Source organism: Chlorocebus sabaeus, chromosome 27 (genome assembly GCF_047675955.1).
Source record: "Chlorocebus sabaeus isolate Y175 chromosome 27, mChlSab1.0.hap1, whole genome shotgun sequence".
In the NCBI taxonomy this organism is placed as follows: Eukaryota; Metazoa; Chordata; class Mammalia; order Primates; family Cercopithecidae; genus Chlorocebus; species Chlorocebus sabaeus.
In genome coordinates, this window is record NC_132930.1 from 47697662 (window position 1) to 47719432 (window position 21771).

The 21771-nt window shown below is 57.2% G+C and overlaps 1 protein-coding gene across 1 annotated transcript; it reads right to left on the bottom strand.

The window, feature by feature from the left end:
* NAT8L (N-acetyltransferase 8 like) lies at positions 1–9499 on the bottom strand. Its single transcript, XM_008018123.3, has 3 exons — positions 9041–9499; positions 7813–7977; positions 1–5215 (listed from the first exon to the last, which is right to left on the bottom strand). The coding sequence occupies exons 1-3, from the start codon at positions 9414–9416 to the stop codon at positions 4848–4850; spliced, it is 909 nt and encodes a 302-aa protein (XP_008016314.1). The 5' UTR covers positions 9417–9499; the 3' UTR covers positions 1–4847.
* Between the last annotated feature and the right edge of the window lie 12272 nt (positions 9500–21771).

Genomic DNA, 21771 nt, shown 5'->3' on the forward strand with positions numbered 1-21771 from the left:
TGCCTTCAACTCTGGTTTTATTGAAAAACAGCAGCATTGGGGGCCATCCAGGGGAGGGGCGCACACCCACCCCGGGCCCCCGCAGCCCCTCCCCTCAGAACGCGCTTGCCCCACCCTGGGGGCTGTTTTGGCACATCTGGGGCCTCAGAACAATCTGCCCCCGCCGTGGGCTCACAGTACAGTTTCGGGAACAAACAGCGGCAGGTGAACCCCACCCCCTGCGCTCCCCAAGCCTGGCCTCCCTGGACCTGCCCTGGAGCTGCCCAGGCCGTCCACCGAGGCCCCGCCCCACCGAGGGGCAAGAGGGGCCAGGGAAGCTCTGCCCAGGGCCGGGGGCCCAGCAGGGAATCGGTGGGTAGGACCTGCTTCCCCGGGCACTGCCAGCTCACCACCGCCGGGTGCCTGCACAGCCACATATATGCAAGTACACACACAGGCACTCACACACGCGCATGCTCATGCAACACACATATACACTGCATGTACACCTCACATGTACATCCATACACGTGCATGCCCACACATACACCAGCACACGCAAGGACTCACACGCATACACGCCCACGCATACACAAGTACACATACACCATATGCATATGTACACACGCATCCATTCATACACGTGCCCCTCAGAGAAGTACACAAGAACATGTGCATCACACATGTATACATGCTCATGCATACCCGACACAAACAAATGCACACTCACACATGCGCACACCCACACGTATATCATACACGTGCTCACGCAGGTACGCAAGAACTCATGCACATGTACACCTGTACACACGTGTACACTCACATGCACACATGCATGCTCACCCGTGTACATGCTTATGCACATACACAACACGCACTCATACACGTGCACACGCTCACACATGCACACCTATACACATGCACACATGTTCACACTACACACATCAAGAACCCACTTGCACACACACACACACATGCTCAAACACGTGCACATGCACACACAGGTACACCCCTCCTTTAAAATGGCTAATTATTGCTGTTTTAAAAAAAAAAATACATCCAACAATGGTATGTCCGGCTCACCCTCCTTCACCCCGCTGTGGCCCCAGGAGGCATCATGCCACCATTGGAAGCACAGCAGCCGTGGCGCCGAGGAGTAAGCGGATCCCAGGGTCTGCCAAGTCTGGAACTCAAATCCCAAGTGTCAGCTCTGTGGCCATCAGCCCAGGCACACAGGCCTGTGGCCAAACAGAAACTGCTTCCAGACAGACACAAGCAAGTCAGCAGGCAATACAGGGTGCGCAGCTGCAGCGCCAGCTCATGGGGGACGGCAGTGGGCTCCCTCGGCGCAGGGGCAACTGTTCCACCGTCCCTCGGGCACTGACAAGAAGATGGCCCCACGAGGGCCCACACAGCCCCCTGCCTGGCGGGGCAATCACCTTTGGCCCCCACAAATCCCAGGCGCCAACAGAGCCCAGGAAACCAAGTTCCCAGCCTCAGGCCACAGGCACAGCCCTGGCTGCCCCGGGGCAGGTGGGCCTCTCAGAGGGGAGCCAGGTCCTTATGTCCCAGAGAGCTTCCTCAGCACCTGCCACACGGCCAGGAAGCTCAGGGCGTCCCCCACCCGTCCCCTCTAAGGCCTGCAACCTTCTGCCATCTTCTCTGAGGACACCCAGAGCAGGAGAGGGGTGGCCCCAGGCCTGCTGTCCACAGGGCCTCCAGACCCAGCCTTCCCCCAAGGCCAGCCCTCAGGCCAGACCAACTCAGCCCTCGGTTGGTCCCTCCCTCTGGGGGCAGCTTCTCAGCTGCTGCCTGGCCCCAAGGCATGACACCAGCCGGAAGCAAGGCTGGGCATGGGGCGGAGGAAGGAGGGGGAGACGCCACCATGCCTGCGGGGCTCAACTCCCTACACTCAGGAGCCCTTCTGAGGGCCAGACCAAATGGCAGCTTCAGCACAAGCAGGCCTCCCACCCTCAGGAGCCAGGTCTGCAGCGGCTCACACCTGGGTGGTGGCAGCCGCACGGGGCCACCCCACCCCCAGTACAGCAAGACCCATGGCTCTGGGCAGTGCGGGGCATCCCAAGGCGCCTCAGCCCTCAGCTGCCCGGAGCCTCTCGTCAGGCCTGCACTGCTCATCCTCCTTCGCCCAGCTCTGGCCCCGGGCACTGCCAGCCCCTCCCGCCTTACGCCCTCCCCACTACAGAGGCTTCCAAACACACAGAAATTCCAGGAGCCCCAGGCCCCTAAGCAGTGCCGGGCCCCGGGCTGGCTTTCCCTGGGCCTCGCCACGCAGAGTCTGAGTGGTGGGTGCCCATGGGGAGCGGGCAGGGGGCCAGCACTCGGGGAAGCCGCACCAGCCACATGACAGCAGGGCCCAGGAGGGCGCTTCAGAGGTAGAAAAAGTTACATCAGTTTCTACAAACATATAAAATTCACGTCAGTGCACACGTGCAGAGCAGTGGGATCCCGGGCTGGAGGGACAAGGCGGCCCAGGGCAGCCTGGCCTCCAGCCCGGGGGGAGGACACATCTGCCCCCCAGTGGCCTTCAAGGGCCCCACTGAGCTGCACATTGGCCTGGAGAGGGCTCCGGGCAGCTCCGCCCCAGCCTGGCAGGCACACCAGTGCCTCTGCACACCTCAGGGGCGGCAGGGTTCCGCACGCAACCACCCCACACACCCTTCCTGCCATCTCTACCAAGTCCTGACAGCAACAAAGAAAGGCCAAGCGTCCCACCACCCACAGGGCAGTGCAGCCAGGGAAGAGGTCACTCAGGGGCGCAGGTGCCACCAGAATGGGAGAGGGCCACACTGCCCAGGACTCTCAGAACCCAGGAGGGGGATCTGCTATGAGCCCAGCTCAGGTCAGTATCAACGAGACACTGGCAATCCCTGGGCCTCCAGGCCCTGCCCTGGCGTTGGTGGGCTCCAACAGCCAGCCCCAAGTGCCCTTAACCCCAGGAGCCCAAGGCTCCAAAGGCACAGGACCAAGGGAAGCTGGCGGCACCCCGACATGACACTCCCAAGACCTGACTGCACTTGGCCCGCCCTGCCCCTCCTGCCCCCAGCCAAACCCAAACCAAACCAAAAGAGGAAAAAGGCACAACTGTTTGTTTCCATTTTGCTAAAACACTTTACGTCTGTCTGTATATTCCAGATTAACAAAATCTGAGCTGCAAGAAAATAGGGTGCCGATTTCTGTACAGTCTACAAAACTCCCATCCCCGAGCAGGGACCGGGCACCTCCAGGGAGAATGTACAGGGGAGTGGGGTCTGTACAGTGCTCTGCACACCTCAATTGCTAACGGGACAAAAGGCCCTCGGACACGGGGCTTCTCCGTCCCCTCGCTCACTTCTGAAGCCTCGTGAGGAGCATCCCTCCGTGGCCCTGCACGTGGCCTTGGTGCCCGGGACCCAGTTCCGTGGCCCGCCTGCCTGCCACACCCCCTCCCCAATTCCCCACACAAAGGGGTCTGGGCAAGTGTTTCTTCTTCTCCTGCCACCAAAGCCAGGTCCGCCTCTAGGCTGGATGTGCGACCTGTGTCACCCTCCTCCTCTGTCTCCCCTTCCAGGCCACCCCCCCACCCAGGGCAGCCCCTGCCTGTGACCTCAGGAAGGAGAGACCAGGAGCATGGCCAGCAGGAGCCGAGGTGGCCAACCCTCTTCCCACCCAGCCCAAGGCAGCACCCTGCCCCTCCTCCCAGAGGCTGCGGACTCCCTTGCCCCCCACCCTGCCCACCCTGCAGGCCAGGGCTGGGAGACGTGCTCCATGGTGGGAAATGACACCCAGTCAGGGTTTCCCTCCAGGTCTCCAACAGCAGAGCGCTCCACCCACCTGGCCACCCACCCCCATCACACTGGGCCAGAAACTGTGTCTTACGGTACAAACTACCGTTTTGTCCCAAGAATTAAAGTCATGCAGAGTGCTATTCTGTCTAAATAACTTATTAGAAAATGGGTTGGTTTCAGGCTGGGAGAAGCTGTGGGCTGGGCGCTGTTGGCAGCAGCCTGGGCTGGTAAGATTCACAGGGTGGACCGTCAGCCAGAGGCAGGAGGTCCCCAGGGAAATCTGGGAGAAGCCACCGTGATCCAGTGGGCACTGGGGAGAGGGGTCCCATGGACCCCCACCCCGGCGGTGCCACGGACGCCATGGGAGCCACCCAGGTGATGACACCAGCCAGCCCAGCCCAGGCAGGGGAGGGGCCGGAGCCAGAGGAAAGGAGGGCATCAGAGCAAAGCAGGCGTGGACAGAGCCGGGCAGCGCGGGGCAGACCAGGCCCTCCAGGGGGTGGGGGCAGGGACAGGCCCTCCCATGGCCAGCTCGGGGCCAGGGACAGGGGCGCTCACCGGCCCAGGTCTCCGGGCAGGGCGGCAGGGCAGGGCTGTGTGCATGCGGCATGCTCGGCCGGGCCACACCCTCGGCATGCGCGGAGCAAAGCAGCGCCATGGCCAGCTCGGGCCTCCACGGGCAGTGGCGCTGGGGCCGCAGGCGGGGCCGGAGCCTGGCCCCGGGCTCTGTTGCGAGGTTCTGTGCTTGGTGAGCAAGGCTGGGCCTTCCCCAGTGGCGGCGGGCAGGGCAGCGTCGTGGACAACTGCGGTGGTCCAAGATGCCACTCTTCAGGTGGCAAGCCGCCCGGGCAGGTGGGGAAGGGCGAGGGGCTGTGGCGACAAACGACCCACCCCCACCAGTGTCGCGGAAGAGCAACAGCCCCGCACCCCCCAGAACCAGCCAGACAACCGCAGGATGTTGAAAAGGGAAATCCCAACCCAAACACCAGGTGGGCGTCTGAAAGCAGAGGCCGCGCCGGGCGGCGGGCAGGCGGGCACAGGCGGGCAGGGCGGCCGGGGTGGCGGGTGGGTGAGTGCTGGCGGTCACTCCTCGCGCAGCTGCAGGCGGTAGCGGTGGTAACGGACCTGGAAGAAGAGGCGCTCGGCCAGCGAGAGGGTCATGCCAGGCAGCACATAGTGGTCACTGGCGCCCATGTGTCTGAAGCCCAGAGACTCGTACAGCTTGTGGGCGGCCACCTTGACGGCCGTCGTGCCCAGCACCACCGCGGAGTAGTTGTGCACCACGGCGAACTCCAGCACCTTCCGGCCCAGCGCCTTGGCGATGCCCTTGCCGCGGAAACGCGAGTCCACAGACATCCGCAGCAGCTCCACCGTGTTGTCCTCCTCGTGGGCCCGTGCGGCCACAATGCCCACCACGTTGCCATCCAGCACGGCCACCCAGAAGCAGGAGCCTACAGGGGACAGGGTGGTCAGGGACACCCAGTGAGGAAGGCTGGGGAGACCCCTCCACCTCTGGGGTGAAACAGGGCCAGGGGCTGGTAGGGGTCCCCTCCAGCCAGACACCAAGCCAGGGCAGTGGGACACCCAGTCCCGGCAGCCCCCCAGTCCTAGCTCTGCCGGAGCCAAGGGAGGGGCAGCCACTATTCAGGACAAGTAGGTAGAGCCCGCCTCTAGTGCTCCTTAAGCAGAGAAAGCCAGCCCAACACCAGTTACCCAATAGCCCAATAGCCAGGACCCACTCAAGCCTGGAGGCTGCGCTGCTCAGAGTGGTGGTCAAAGGCCGAGTCCCTCTTCTGAGACCAACAGCTGGGGCAGGCTTTGCCCAGTCAGGCCCCTGCCCTGCCCAGCTACTCCAGACCCAAACGCCTCGATGGCCTTGGCCACCCTGAACAGGCCACGGTGCAGCCAAACTGCTGTGGCTCCTGGCCACCCAGGTTCACCCAGGCCATCACGGCAAACTCCAGCACCCACACCAGAGGGCTGCGAGGGGCAGCGGTCAGCAAAGTGCGTCCAGAAGGCTCCCTGCAGCCCAGGAGGAGCTTTCCTATAAACCCAAGTGGGGGACGGCGGGTGGCCCCTCTGGTCCCAGCCTCTCCTGGCAGTAAGCCAAGTGGCCAGGCCACCACCCCATCCACAGCACGGCCCAATTCCCGCCTCAAGTCAGGCATGAAGCCAGGAGGTGGCGGTCGTCAGGGAGGGGAACCAGCAGGGGAGGAGAGGTGCAGGGGCAGGTGGGGGCAGTTGTGGGAGGGAACCTGCAGGCACAGGCTACAGGGGAAGCCCGGCCGCCTCCAGCAGCCAAAGGCAGAGGTGGCACCCAGAAACCTCTCTGAAGACCAAGGGGTTGGCCAGTGGAGAGCCACACAGGCTGCCTGTGGCCCCTCCGGCCTCCTCCTCAAGGAGGCTCTGCACCTGCCCCCAGCCCCAGGAAGCCCTCCCATCCCTCCCCATTGCCCCTCTGCGCAGCCCCCAGCCCGCTGGCTCCATGGGGGGGACCTCCATCTCCTTCAGTGCTGGACGCTGAGGCCTGGCAGGCGGTTAAGGGGGTACTGAGGGCCCTTCAAGGAGAAGTAGCCCAAGGGGAGCCACTGGGCACCGCTGCCAGTGCCACGGCCCCAAGCAGCTCGGCCCTCCAAGCTCTGTGCAGCTCCAGGGTTCCCAGGAGGGCTGCCCCTTCTCGGCCCCCTGGCCTGGAGCCCCTGGGGTCTCCCACGCCCAACCCCCCCATCTCCTTACCTACACAACACCTCCACCTCCAAGGAGGGGGTCCTGGACCAGTACCCCTCCCACCAGCTGGCCTGCCCACCACCCAGGGGTTCTGCCTCTACCTACCCATGCAAGACCAGATAGAGATCAAGCCCATCCCAGGAATAACAACCTCCAGCACCATGTGGCCCTGGGCACACCTCACTCCTTCCAGGACTCGGTTTGCCCATGTGCCCAAGCAGCTCCAAGGTATCCAGCATGGACCATCAGCAGCTACCCAGCCTCTGCCCTCATGGGGTGTTCCTGCAGCCCTGCCAGCTACCCCTCCGCTCCCTCACACCAGGGAGACCACAGCCCAGAGGGAGAAGGCCATGCCCCGTGTGCCCACCAGAGCCCCCTTTGTTGCTGTGGCCTGTGCTTCCTCATGGCCCATTTCCCCTCCCAAGCAGACCAGAGGCTGGCCAGGGCTCAGGGGTTGCTCAGATGCTCTGTCTGGGTTTAGGAAAGGGTCAAGGAGAGCAGCAGGCGCCAAGGCTGTGGGGCGGGGGTAGAGCATGGCAGCCAGCGATGCCGGAGCCGCTGCCCCTCCCCTGACACTGACCGGGATCCTGACAGACCCTGCCCAACCCTTTGGGCCCATTCTGTCCCTCTCATTGGCCTATAGACCCTCCAGGATCGGAGAGAGCCTCCTACCCCAGAGAGCAGAGTCCTCGCCCCTGGGGCATTTGGCATGGGGGAAACGGTGTGGCTCAGCGGCTGGCGGCCAGCCTGGGGTGGAGAGCAACCCCCAGCTCCCCTAGAGCCCAGTCCCAGCCCCTCCAGCTACAGAAGGCCACAGGGGCTGGGACAAAACCCTCCAGCTAAGTGGCCCAGAGATCAGGCCAGAAGTGAAGGCCAAGGCTCAAGGTCAGGTCCCCTGCCCCCACCCCATCCTCTGTGCCCCAATAGGGCCCCCAGCCCCTGCCACACAAGTCCCCTCCCCCCAGGGCCCTGGCACTGCAGGCAACCCCAGCACCGCAAGGCACGCCAGACAGGACCCAAAGAGCCCAGCAGCCCTTGCCCCACCGCAGCAGACACCAGGGAGACGCATCCAGAGCAGGGAATGGTGGAGCCACCGCGTCGCAGGGCCAGCTCAGGTCACTCAGCGGGAGGAGCCGGCTCTGCCTCCCCCAACCCCGCTGACACTCGAGGCCTCGGTCACCCAGAAGGCTCAGGTCACAGGGGCCCCGGCCCAGGCCCACCCACGCTGGCCCTCGCCCAAATCTGCCCTGAGGTTGCTGGAGTGGGTGCACCCGAGTGCTGTCTGGGGTGGAGCGCGGGGAGGGGCAGGAGTGGGACTCACCAGGCGGCTTCATGTAGTACTGCTCGATGTCCGCCATGTCCGTGTGCAGCGCGCACTCCAGGTAGGCACGGATCACCTTGCGGCTGTAGTAGTAGCGCAGGCCCAGCAGTGCGGCCGGCACCAGGCACGTCAGCAGCAGCGAGCGGCTCACGGCGAAGCACAGCGCTGCGGGCAGAGGGCGCGGGTCAGCGGCGCGGCGGGGGGTCCCCAGGCCCTGGGAGACGCCGCGCCGGGCCGCGCTCCGGTTGGAGGAGCCGGGGTCATCTCGGGTGCTTTCTACTTCTCCCTATTTCCAAGCTTCCTGCGGTAAAGACAACCACCCCACCCACCCCCACCGCCTGGAACAAGCCTCCAAACACGGCAGGACACCCTTGGGGTGCCCGGGCTGGGAAGGGCCCTGCCCACGCTGACTTGCTGAAGCCAAGGTGGGCAGATCCTGCCAGGGAGCTGCCCCGCAGACCAGGCCCCGCACGGGGTAGGGGAAGGGGGAAGGGGAAAGGGAAGTCCCACGTTCCAGCACCGGGCCCTAGGTCCCCCTCTTCCCAAGGCCCCAGCAAGAGCCCTTCCTGGCTAGCGTCCGGGCGCTCTGAGAGCAGGGACAGGGCAGGGAGGCCCCACACGGCTTCCAGCCGCATTTCGGCTGCCATGACCTTGGGGGAGTCGCGTCCTCCCCACCCGGCCTCAAGCTCCTCATCTGTAAAATGGGAGCGAACTCCCTCACCCCGACAGGAAGCTCTGGGGGGAAGGGCACCCAAAGACCCTGCAGGGGCCGCCCTCTGCGACCGCCCCGGCTGTGCCAGGCGCGCGCACCCCCCGCGGCGCCGGCTGTCTTCCCCTCATAAATTAGCACCGAGCGGGAGGCGGCCTCCCCCGCCCGCAGATTATATTTAGGCACTCGCCGGGGCCCAGCCGCGGCGGGCGCTACCTGCCCTGGCACCCGCCCCCACCCAGGATGCCCGCGAGGGGACAGGGGAGGCGGTGGGGGGTGGGGAGCTGCGCGGCAGGGACGCAGGTGTGGACCCCGGACCCTCCCCGGCTCTGGCCCGCTCTGGGCCCCGCGCCCATCCCCACGCCCCTGGCCAGCCCTGCCCGGGGCCGGCGCGGCAGAAAGCGGGGGCTTCCCAGGCTGGTCCCCAGGCGCCGGGCGCGGGGTCCGCGTGGACGCCGGGGCGAGGGAGCTCCGCGCCGGCCCGAGGGACTGCGGCAGCCGGGGGCCCGACGCACTGACCCGCCAGTAGGGCGTAGAGCAGCTGCGCGCGCGGATGCTGCCGCAGGCCGCGGAAGGCCGTGTTAGGGATGCGCTCCATGATGCCGTCGTAGAAGATGCGGCGCGCCGCCTCCTGCTCGGTCGCACGGAACTCGCGGATGTACACGCCGCGCCCCCCCGGCGGCCCCGCGCCCCCCGCCCCGCCGCGAGGCTGAGCCACCGGGGCAGGTGGGGGCGCGGGGGGCGCGGCGGCCGGCCCAGGAGCTGCGGGCAGCGGGGGCCACATGGCGCCGGCGGCGGCGAGCAGCGCGTCCTTCTTGGCCCCCGGCAGCGCCTCATGGTCCTCGGCGGCCACGATCTTCGTCTCGCAGACCATGTCGGGAGGCCCACAATGCATGCACCCGGCCGGGCGGCGCGGCAGCGGGGACGCGGCCGGGCGGCGGCGGGCACGGCCGGGCCCAGGGCAAGGGCGCGGCGCCCTCGGACCGGCGGCGGCGGCGGCGGCAGCAGCGGCGGCGACGGCGGCGGCTCAGGGGCGCGGGGCGGAGGCGGCGGGCGGCCGGGGTGCGCGCAGGGAGCTGCGCCGCATTTTGGAGAAGTATTTATAATGCGGCGGCGCCGGTGCAGTCGCGGCGCCCGCGGCCCGCAGGGTCCTAGCGTCCACTGCATTGGCTGCCGGGGGTCACCATGTGATCGCGGGGGTGGGGGAGACAGCGCCCCCGCCCCGCCGTGGCTCGCTGGGCGCGACGGGGCGGCCGGGCAGCGCGAGGGGACGGGCGCGGGCGGGGGTGGCGGCGCGGGCGGGGGCTCCTGGCCCCTTGGGCGCCCGGCGGGGCTCAGGACCCGGCCGCGGAGCGCGTGATGGGCGCCGCCCGCCCCGCCCCCCGCTCCCACGCCGCGCGCCTGGGAGCGCCCAGACCCCGGGCCCGGCCGCCGGCGTCGGTGGCGCCACGTCCTTCTCCTCCTCCGCGGCCGCCCGGGACAGTCACGGCAGCGTCTCCCGCTCCGTCTCCTGCCTTTGTCTGAAAGCGGCGCCCGCGGTGGACCTGGGGAGAGGGCGCCGCGGCTGCCCCGGCCCGGAGCCCCCGGGAAGCGTCGTCCGGAGCCGCACGGGCCGCCAGAGTGGGGACGTGGAAGGGCGGGGTCTGCGGCCTGGCGTGGCGTCCCCCTGTCCGAGCCCCGCAGTGGGCATGGGGATGCGGGGCCCGCAGGACCCCTCCCGCCCCGGCCCCCGCCCTCGCCCTCGCCCTCGCCCTCGCCCCCCGCGGCCGCGCATGCGCCCCGTGGCCTCGGTGCAGGTGCAGCGGGGGCTCGGCGCGGAGCGGGACCTGCAGACGCCGCAGGCTGGGGCGGAGGAACTCAGGTGCGGGCAGGCGGCCACAGACCCCATTCTCGGCGCTTCGCGAACCTAGCCACCTGCAGTTCTGCGCGGCCTCCCAGCACCACCCCGAGAGCTGCCCGAGCGGAGCTCCCCCGATCTGCGCGGGCGGATCGGGGCCAGGGGTCCAGGCCTGGGGTCCCGCAGCCTGCGTCGTCCGGTGGAGTTGGGGCCAGCGGGGCAGCTGAGGTCACCCGGCTGCCAGGAGGGGCTGAGCCTGCCCGTGGACGTAGGAGTGAGGCCGCAGCGCCCTGGTGGGGTGGGGAGGGATGGCTGAACTGGTCCACAGCCCCGACTGCCACTGAACGGGCCCTGAAGAGGGGCAGGGGACGGGGCGGGGGACGGGGGCGGGAAGTCAAGCTGGGAAGGCGCCCCCTCAGCGTCTGGGGCCTGCTGTCAGCTTTTCAACCTAAAGGAGAAAACAGGCAAAACGAATAGAAATACAGTTTGTTGGGGCCAAGTTTGAGGACTGCAGCGTGGAAGCACAGACTCAAGTTGGTCTGAATGCACGCGCTCTCATTCGCAGCAGTTTACAAGTGCGTTTTTAAAGGAAAAACGAAGACGCAGCTCCTAAGTTCACCAAGAATTTGCACTCAAATAACATAAGCTATTGATTGGTGTGCATTATTATTTGTGTCACAAATTCCAGGAACATGAAGATGACGCTGAGGCGGCCAGGCGGACAATATAGGAAAGAAAAGAACAAAATGCCTTCCAGCAGTTGCCCCAGGCGTGGGTGGGGAGGCGGGACTGAGGCCTTGTGCTCAGGTGTCTCTGGACCAGATAATCTTTGGGTACCCCACATAGCTCAGGATGCTCTAAGCTATTTTTCTTTTCTCATTTCTCGTGTTTGATCAAAATCTTTCTCTTCTCAAAGCAGTGATGATTGACATTCTAGATGTAAGTTTTTCTGCTGGGAAGGCTCATTTCCGGGCCATCTCACCCCGCATGGCGGGAAAGAGGAGAGGTGTGGTGGGCGCTTAAGTACTTCTTGAAGCCTCAAGGCCAAGGTTGATTGGCACAGGGTCTGTCAGGCCATCTGCTACAAAAGAGCCACGCACGCTGGATGGCTTCTGAACATCTAGCTAGCATCCTCGGGGTTTTTAGGTTGACTTTGGACATCTAGAAACACAAAGCCTAATCAATTTAAGAATGAAAAATATGGGCCAGGCGTGGTGGCTCATGCCTGTAGTCCCAGCACTTTGGGAGGCCAAGGCGGGCGGATTACGTGAGGTCAGGAGTTTGAGACCAGCCTGGGCAACGTGGTGAAACTGCGCCTCTACTAAAAATACAAAAATTAGCCAGGCTTAGTGGCAGGCGCCTGCTACTTGGGAGGCTGAAGCAGGAGAATCGCTTGAACCCGGGAGGTGGCGGTTGCAGTGAGCTGAGATCACGCCACTGTACTCCAGCCTGGCAACAGAGCGAGACTCTGCCTAAAAAAAAAAAAAAAAAAAAAAAAAAGAGAGAAACATATGACACAAATAAGGGCAACTGTTAACAATTTGAAATCTAGAACTGAAGAGTGCTTCTATTTCTGAAGGTAACCAGATATCTATTTTGTCTCCTTCTGGTCCTGGCCTGAAGAACAAGATGTTGAAGTTCTCCAGTGATGAAAACGTCATCTCTGGTGAGGCTGCCTGGTGTGGTCCCAGGAGGAAGCATATTTGATGCTTTTCTCATAAAATCTCCAGGTTGGAGACCTTGATCTTTCATATCTTCATCTCCTGAGAACTTGCTGCTAACAGAATCCTTAATTAATTTAGAATGTGCAATGAGAAGCTCTATAGGGTCTTGGCAATAATGAAGAATGTCTCCTTTAACGGGAGCTGGTTTGGAGGCTCCTTCATCCAGGCACAGGGCCTTCCCGGTATTATTTCAAAGCGAGAAAGCTGAAGTTTTCCAAACAAGGTAGAACCCAAGTTAAGCACCACAGTGGAAACACGTTAGACCAGGGAGAGTTAGAAGTTGATTTTAGCTTTGCAGATGGGTTTTCTATTATCCCACCTGTGCGTTCCACAGTCTGGAAGACAGAGGAAGGCTGCGAACACAATGGGAATGCCAATCCCTCCAATCCCAAACAGCTTGTACTCTGCAAGGTAAGATGTCAATCAATCTTTTTTTCTTTTTTCTCTCTCTTTTTTTTTTTTTTCCAGAGAGAGACAAGGTTTCTCCGTGTTGTCCAGGCTGGTCTGGAACTCCTGGGCTCAAGTGACCCTCCCACATTGGCCTCCAAAAGTGCTGGGATTACAGGCATGAGGTATCATACCCGGCCAATAAATCTTTTTTTTTTTTTTTTTTTTTGAGATGAAGTTTCGCTCTTGTTGCCCAGGCAGCTGGAGTGCAATGGCGCGACCTCTGCTCACCACACCCTCCACCTCCTGGGTTCAAGTAATTCTCCTGCCTCAGCCTCCCGAGTAACTGGGATTACAGGCATGTGCCACCACGCCCAGCTAATTTTGTATTTTTAGTAGAGACGGGGTTTCTCCATGTTGGGTCAGGCTGGTCTCAAACTCCCGACCTCAGGTGATCCACCTGCCTCGGCCTCCCAAAGTGCTGGGATTACAGGCATGAGCCACCACACCCAGCCCAGTAAATCTTTTATAACCTCTCACAATTTTCCCTATTCTCTTTCTTTCCACAGCTTTCTATATCCATTCACTTTTATCTATCATTCTTTTTTATCCCTTCAGCTTAACCTTTAAAAACCTCTAGACAAATTTACTCTTCCCATAACAAAAACCACATTTTCTTTTTTTTTTTCTTTTTTTTTTTTTTTCCTGAGACAGAGTCTGGCTCTGTCGCCCAGGCTGGTGTCCGGTGGCACAATCTCATCTCACTGCAAGCTCTGTCTCCCGGGTTCACGCCATTCTGCTGCCCCAGCCTCCCGAGTAGCTGGGACTACAGGCACCCACCACCACACTGGGCTAATTTTTTGTATTTTTAGTAGAGACAGGGTTTCACCATGTTAGCCAGGATGGTTTTGATCTCCTGACCTCGTGATCCACCCGCCTCGGCCTCCCAAAGTTCTGAGATTACAGGTGTGAGCCACCATGCCAGGCAAAAACCACATTTTCATGCCTTCTTTATAATCTTTACCAAAAACATAACCTATTTTTCTTACATGCTCTGTATTCAGAATTGTTTCTTTTACATCTAGTAGTTTTAATTACATATATTAACTACAGTTGTGTTTGTTTGTTTGTTTTGACACAGGGTCTCCCTCTTGTTGCTCAGGCAACAAGATCTCGGCTGTATGCAGTGTTGCGATCTCGGCTGACTGCAGCCTCCGCCCCCTGAGCTCAGGCAATCCTCCTGCCTCAGCCTCCCAAGTAGATGGGACTACAGACCCACACCACCATGCCTGGCTAATTTTTGTATTTTGTGTAGAGACAGGATTTCACCACGTTGCGCAGGCTAGTCTCTAACTCCTGGATTCAAGTGATCTGTCTGCCTTGGTCTCTCAAAGTGCATTAACTACAATTCTAAGTCAGGAACTTTAATTTTAGTGAAAAACCTAGGAAGTACTTTTGAACTGTTTCATATCAGTATTTTTAGAAGAAAACCATTTCATAATTTGTTTTTTGTTTTTTTGTTTTTAGACAGAGTCTCACTCTGTTGCCCAGGCTGGAGTGCAGTGGTGTCATCTCAGCTCCCTGCAAGCTCCACCTCCCGGGTCCACACCATTCTCCTGCCTCAGCCTCCTGAGTAGCTGGGACTACAGGCGCCCGCCACCACACCCGGCTAGTTTTTTTGTATTTTTAGTAGAGACGGGTTTCACCGTGTTAGCCAGGATGGTCTTGATCTCCTGACCTCGTGATCTGCCCGCCTCGGCCTCTCAAAGTGCTGGGATTACAGGCGTGAGCCACTGTGCCCGGCCCATTTAATAATTGTTTAGGAAGATATTTCCTCAATTTTTTGCTTATTAACAGATCTAAATATTTTTAACTTTTCTATACCATATAAAAATACAATGCCAAAGTATATCAATTTAAAATTGTGTTTAATGATTATTTCAGTATTTTAACTCAAAAGTAACCTCAGACATGTTGTAGCCAGGCGGCGTGGCTCATGCCTGTAATTTCAGCACTTTGGGAGGCCAAGGCAGGCAGATCACGAGGTCAAGAGATCGAGACCATCATGGCCAACATGGTGAAAGCCTGTCTCTACAAAAAATACAAAAATTAGCTGGGCATGGTGGCGCATGCCTGTAGTACTAGCTACCAGGGAGGTTGAGGCAGGAGAATCACTTGAATCCGGGAGGCGGAGGTTGCAGTGAGCCGAGATTGTGCCACTGCCCTCCAGCCTGGCAACACAGCGAGACTCTGTCTCAAAAAATAAAATAAAAATAAAAAGTAACTGCAGACATGTTGTGATTGATATGGTTTGGCTCTGTGTCCCCACCCAAATCTCATGTTGAATTGTGATCCCCGTGTGTCAGGGGAGGGGCCTGGTGGGAGGTAACTGGATCATGGGGGTGAATTTCTCCGTTGGTATTCTCACAATAGTGAGTGAGTTCTCACGAGATCTGCTGGTTTAAAAGTGTGTGGTGCTTCCCCCTTCATTCTCTCTTTCTCTCCCCTGCTGTGCCATGGGAAGATGTGCCTTGCCTCCCCTTCACCTTCTGCCATGAGTATAAGTTTCCTGAGGCTTCCCAGTCATGCTTCCTGTACAGCCTGCAGAACTGTGAGTCCATTAAACCTCTTTTCTTCATAAATTTCCCAGTCTCAGGTAGTTCTTTACCGCAGTGTGAAAACAGACTAATACAATTATTACCTATTAATTTGACATAACGTGATTTTAATATTAAGTTACTGAAAAAGATTTTTCAGCGAGGTGCAATGGAACTTGCAAATCTGGCAACTTAGAAGGCTGAGGCAGGAAGATCACTTGAGCCCAGGAGTTCAAGGCTGCAGTGAGCTATGATTGCGCCACTGCATTCCAGCCTAGACAACAGCACAAGATCCTATTTTTAAAAAAGTAAAAATACTGCCCGACGCAGTGGCTCATGCCTGTAATCCCAGCACTTTGGGAGGCCGAGGAGGGTGGATCACGACGTCAGGAGATCGAGACCATCCTGGATAACATGGTGAAACCCCAACTCTACTAAAAATACAAAAAGTTAGCCAGGTGCGGTGGTGGACTCCTGTAGTCCCAGCTACTCTGGAGGCTGAGGCAGGAGAATGGCGTGAAACTGGGAGGCAGAGCTTGCAGTGAGCTGAGATCTTGCCACTGCACTCCAGCCTGGGCGACAGAGCAAGACTCCATCTCAAAAACAAACGAAAAAGTAAAAATACTTTTGTAACTATGAAAAGTTCATTTATAAATTTTTATCCCGTTTACATTCACTTTACTCATTCTTCTTGTTGTTTTGTTTTGTTTTGTTTTGTTTTGTGATGGAGCTTCACTTTTGTTGCCCAGGCTGGAGTGCAATGCTGCAATCTCAGCTTACCGCAACGTCTGCCTTCTGGGTTCAAGCAATTCTCCTGCCTCAGCCTCCTGAGTAGCTGGGATTACAGGCATGCACCACCACGCCCAGCTAATTTTGTATTTTTAGTAGAGACAGGGTTTCTCCATGTTGGTCAGGCTAGTCTTGAACTCCTGACCTCAGGTGATCCACCCGCCTCGGCCTCCCAAAGTGCTGGGATTACAGGTGTGAGCCACCGCACCCGGTCAACTTTACTCATTCTTAACAATTATGCTTGATTTGTCCATTAAACAAAGCTAGCCATCATCTCAGGTTATTTCCTTGTCAATAATTTTTACAGCCTGAAAATGTCAGGCAGTGACCATATAAGTGAGAACCCCAAAGTTTCAAACACAGGCATTTCACCAATCAGAAGACACCGTTGTTTTCATCCAACAATATCAAACTAGTCTTACCTACCAGAGATTTCCTCAAGTCATGTGAACTCAAAGGTAGTTGAGTTGGTTTCTATTTTTCTGATAAAATATTTGAACACCTTTTTCTTTAAACCAAGTAACTAATTGGTGAATTGGTTAATTAACTAGAGCACTTTCATACCTGTTGGTAGTGAAATATCACATGCGTATGACACATAAACATAGAGACATAGAGACACACAGACAGCAGCAGGTCCTGTAGGGGTATAAGATTCTTCATCTGCCAGTTTTCAAATTGTTTCTCGCCCACCTTTAGACTATCAGTCTCTTGATTACCTGTTCCATTGCTCTTAGCAATTGTTAGCTCAGAAACCTTCAACTTGTACTTCCAAAGACATGATTCTTAGGTGAAACAAGGTAGAAAATTTATATCTCAAAGGCACAGAACTTAGAGCTAAACACTGTTATTTCTTGAGACCAAAAACAGCACAGATAATTAGGTCAAGATAGGACTGAATTGCTTGAGGCCAGGAGTTCAAGACCAGCCTGGGCAACATTGTGAAACCCCATCTCTAGAAAAAAAAATTTTTTTAATTAGCCAGGTGTGGTGGCATCTGCATGTAGCTACTCGGGATCCCGGCTGAGGTGGGAGGATCCCTTGAGCCCACATGTTCAAAGCTGCAGTGAGCTATGATCGTGCCACTGCACTCCAGCCTGCGTGACAGAGTGAAGCCCCATCTCTCTCAAAATAAATAAAGTAATTAAATTAAAAATTTAAAAATGCCAGGAAAAGTATCTTAAGCAAAAGTAAGACTTGTTATGTAAATATAAATGTTAAGTCAATATCTTCCTCATCCTCAAAGTTTCTAGTGGTTTAGAGAAAGAGATGTCCTTAGAAATGGAGATTTCCTTTATAGATGTCCATTTCTTTTACAAAGAGTCTCAAAATAGCCAGCTAAATGTCAGAAAGTTGCATTCTGGTAGAGCCCTGTAGTGAACAGGACACAGAAAGCATTTACAGTATTCCGGGCCTGATGTTTAAGTATATGAAGAGCAGGCACAGCCGGAAGGCAGAGCATCCAGATCTTTAAGAATCCGGGATCCCATCTTTACACCAAATCCCAGATTCCCCAAGAGAAGAAACCCCGTGGGACTGGGCCACACAGTGTTTCCGCAGCGCACCGTGCTACCAAGACATTCTCCCAAGGCTGGTGGGTGACCCCACACCAATCAGCCTGCCCTGTGGTCAGCCCACTACCCCTAGGAGTCTTTTTTTTTTTTTTTTTTTTTTTTTTTTTGAGACGGAGTCTCGCTCTGCCGCCCATGCTGGAGTGCAGTGGCCGGATCTCGGCTCACTGCTCCACCTTCCGGGTTCACGCCATTCTCCTGCCTCAGCCTCCCGAGTAGCTGGGACTACAGGCGCCCGCCACCTCGCCCGGCTAGTTTTTTGTATTTTTTAGTAGAGACGGGGTTTCACCGTGTTAGCCAGGATGGTCTCGATCTCCTGACCTCATGATCCGCCCGTCTCGGCCTCCCAAAGTGCTGGGATTACAGGCTTGAGCCACCGCGCCCGGCCACCCCTAGGAGTCTTATCCCTTGGTGGCAAGTCTTCCCGTAGCCTCCAGGGGCCCAAACTGCACAGAGAAACAAGTAGCCCCTGCAACGATAATGGTTCACTGCAGCCGCTGCCAGCTGCTGCCCAAACTGTAGCTTTCGCCAGTGCCTTGTCAGCCGTGGCACACACGAAGGTCAAGTTCTCTCTCAGAGTACAAAGTAATCCCTGGAACCCGCAAAGCCAAAGAGATCAGGCAATGCAATGCAAAAGACTGCAGAGCTTTGGGCCTGAGAAGGGCCTGCCCCGGACTCTTGAGACTCTGTGAGAAAGGCAGAAGCCCCCCAAAACGGGGTGTGCGTGGCCTTTTCTGTGTTCCTCAAGAGGTCTCAGGTTGCTAGAAGTCTCCTATGTGGTACTGAAGATGGTAAAAGGCAGGAGGAGCACAAGCGGCGGGAAATGGAAGGTGTCACAGAGGAAACAGTTCTCAGAGATTTTAGGCTTTCTAAAAGGTCAAGGACGTTTTACATTGTTTGCAGCAAAATCATGCCAACAAGAAAAGCAAACAAAGGGACCAAACTTATTTTAAAAGGGGTTTCAGTCGACTGAAAAAATCCCAGCAACAGGATCCAAAACAGAAGAGTCAGCACTTAGGGAAGCTTAGACAGGAAGATCACTTGAGCCGAAGAATTTGAGACCAGCTCAGGGAACATAGCAAGATTTGGTGTCTACCAAAAACAAAACAAAAAACAAGACACAAATATAGAAAGGCCTTTAAAAATGTGTGTGTGTGTGTGTGCACGTGCACATGCGCATGCGTGTAGCTCAAATTTTATTTTTTTAAGAGATGGGATCTCACTCTGTTGACCAGGCTGGAGTGCAGTGGCACGAACATAACTCACCACAGCCTCAAACTCCTGGGCTCAAGTGATCCTCCTGCCTCAGCCCCTGGAGTAGCTGAGACCACAGGCATGTGCTACCATGCCTAGCTAATTGTTAAAAATTTTTTTGGGCCGGGCACGGTGGCTCATGCCTGTAATCCCAGCACTTTGGGAGGCTGAGGCGGGCGAATCATGAGGTCAGGAGATTGAGACTATCCTGGCTAACACGGTGAAACCCCGTCTGTACTAAAAAAAAAAAATACAAAAAGCCGGGTGTGGTGGCAGGCGCCTGTAGTCCCAGCTACTCGGGAGGCTGAGGCAGGAGAATGGCGTGAACCTGGGGGAGGCGGAGCTTGCAGTGAGCAGAGATCACGCCACTGCACTCCAGCCGAGGCGACAGAGAGAGACTCCATCTCAAAAAAAAAAAAAAAAATTTTTTTTTGTAGGGACAGGGTCTTGCTATATTACCCACATGGGTGAATATTAGCTTTTAATTAGGCTGACTTCTGACCATAGAGCTATTAAAAAAAAAAAAAAAAAAAAATTCCCTTCCACCCTCTCATTATCAGATTTCAGTCAGGATAAACAGAAAGTAGGTCTTCCATCAGTCTGTTTCTAAAATCAGCTTTTCCAACTGTGCACACAAATAAATTATTTTAGCAATTCAAAGGACCCCCATTTCAGCCATTACTGCTGATGACCGTCCTGGGCCATGTGGGTCCATTTCCGTAGATATTTACAAAAGGATGCCTCACAGGTGTTGTACATAAAACCAGCTGCTGTTTCTCAAGGCCGTTGTTCCTTAAAACAGTGCTCAACTTTTGGTCAGGCACTGTGGCTCGCGCCTGTAATTCCAGCCTTTTGGGAGGTCAAAGTGGGCAGATTGCTTGAGCTCACAAATTCAAGATGAGTCGGGGCAACATGGTGAAACCCCATCTCTACAAAAAGTACAAAAATTAGCCAGGTGTGGTGGTGCATGCCTGTAGCCCCAGCTACTCAGGTGAGAGGATGGCTTGACCCTGGAAGGGGAAGTTGTGGTGAGTTGAGATCGTGCCACTGCACTCCCACCTGGGCAATACAGCCAGACCTTATCTCAAAAAAAATTTTTTTAAGAAAGAAAAATAGAAAAAGAATGCTCAGATTTTGAAGCTTGGTTTCCTATAATTTAGGAACTTTTCAAAAGTGACCAAGGCTGAGAATGTGTTTTGGGGTGAAGCGTGCTGCTAATGAGCCACTTCTCAGGTGTCAACTGAGAGTCGGGTACTCAAGGTAGTGGGGTGACCAGTCCCTTATTTATACCTTTCCAGATAAGTGAGAGTTCCAGAAATGTTCTCCTGTGAGGGGTGTCCTATGAGGCCACTGCACACCCAGGACAACAGTTCTGACATCTCTGCGAAGTCTCTAGCTGCCCAGAGCACCTGCGTGGGTCACACAGAGCAACTGACTCTTCTCTTCGGGGCGAGGAAACTCACGCTTACGCACCTTGCCGTGTAGGACAGACAGGAACTGGCCCCAAATGAAAAGACAAGTCTGAACTACAGGCAACGGGAAGCAGTTGAAGTTGTTATTATTATTTTTTTTATTTTTGAGATGGAGTCTCGCTCTGTTGCCCGGGCTAGAGTGCAGCGGCGCCATCTTGTCTCACTGCAACCTCTGCCTCCTGAGTTGAAGTGATTCTCGTGTCTCAGCCTCCCTAGTAGCTGGAATTACAGGTGTGTGCCACTGTGCATAGCTAATTTTTTTATTTTGGGTAGAGATGGGGTTTTGCCATATTGGCTAGGCTGGTCTTGAACTCCTGACCTCAGATGATTCATCCACCTTGGCCTCTCAAAGTGCTGGGATTACAGGCATGAGCCACCGCGCCCAGCCCAACAGTTGCAATTTTAAAGCTTGCTGTGTAACTTTAGACCCAAAGATGTGAAACCACCAGTGCCAGACTGCCCATACCATGCCCTAAACCTGTTGCCCTGAGGCAGTGGCAGAGAAGGCAGAGTTCTCTCTTTATCTGAGTCCCCTGTCCAAAGACAGAGACTGAAGCCCCCTTTCTGTTAAAAGCAAGTTTAAAAAACACTTCAAATGAAATCTAGGTGTCCAGCAAAAAGAAAACAAAGCTCTGAATTCGGGAGGACTCACTGCTGTGCACCCAGGAAACCTCTGGAGGGATGGGAGCATGGTGGGTTCTGCTCATACCACCCCAAGTCCTGGAAGGAGCCCCGGGTGGTCAGGGAAGAGGGTCACCCAAGCCTGCTGAATTACGCTAGATACGCTGACCTAATGGAAAAAACTGAGGCAAAACTAATGTGAAGTAGAGAGTTTATTGGAGCCAGGCTTGAGGACTGCAGCCCCGGGGCACAGGGTCAGGGCAACCCTTTACATTCACGCCTTCCAGGGAGACAACATGGGTCATGGGAAATCTCGAAGGAACTCGCTGATCCATTCAACAGCCCCTGCACGCAAGGCTCAAGCGTTGAGCAGGGTCCCTGCCCAGCCGCAGGGGCAGCTCCACAGTGTCGGCCCGAGGTTGGCCACGTGGACGGCAGGAAGAGCGTCCCAGCAGAGGGATCAGCACACAAGGGATCTGGGCAGGAAACACCAGGCATTGGAGACAAGTAGGGGGCTGGTGTGCCTGGAGAGCCAGGGGGCTGGAGGAAGGTGAGGCTGGGTTTTGAATGGGGACTTTGGGCTCCAGAGCAGATACTGGGGGAACAGGCTGTCATGCTTCTGATGGGGGCCAGGAGAGGGAAGAAGCCACGGCCACTGTCCAGGAGCTCCTGAGCAGCATCCCCACCCAGACCCCAAGGCCTTAGTGACCTCCAAGGAGAGTGGTCCAGCCCTTACAGGGCCACAGCCTCTGCTGGCCCCTGCCCTTTCCACCTCATCCCCACAGCCTGAGCCTGAGCCTGCCACTGCGGGACCCCATTAGCCAGGCCCAAGGGCAGAGGCCAGGCCTGGGCTCCTGCTCAGTATTGCCTTGGTGGCCTCTCCAGTCTGCATCTGCAGACTTCCTCCCTCCAGCCTGTCTGACCTCAGCCTTCAGCCCCCTACAAGTCACCCAACGCCTGGGGCCATGTGACCCCCAGTGGCCATGATGGTCCGCTGA

Bases quoted from the DNA above. Each gene is read 5' to 3' on its own strand.
- NAT8L (XM_008018123.3), bottom strand. From the start codon at position 9,416: ATGCATTGTGGGCCTCCCGACATGGTCTGCGAGACGAAGATCGTGGCC. The intron at 7,978-9,040 runs GTCAGTGCGTCG...CTCTGCCCGCAG, and splicing joins GCTCTACGCCCTACTGGCGG to CGCTGTGCTTCGCCGTGAGC. The intron at 5,216-7,812 runs GTGAGTCCCACT...TGTCCCCTGTAG, and splicing joins GTACTACATGAAGCCGCCTG to GCTCCTGCTTCTGGGTGGCC.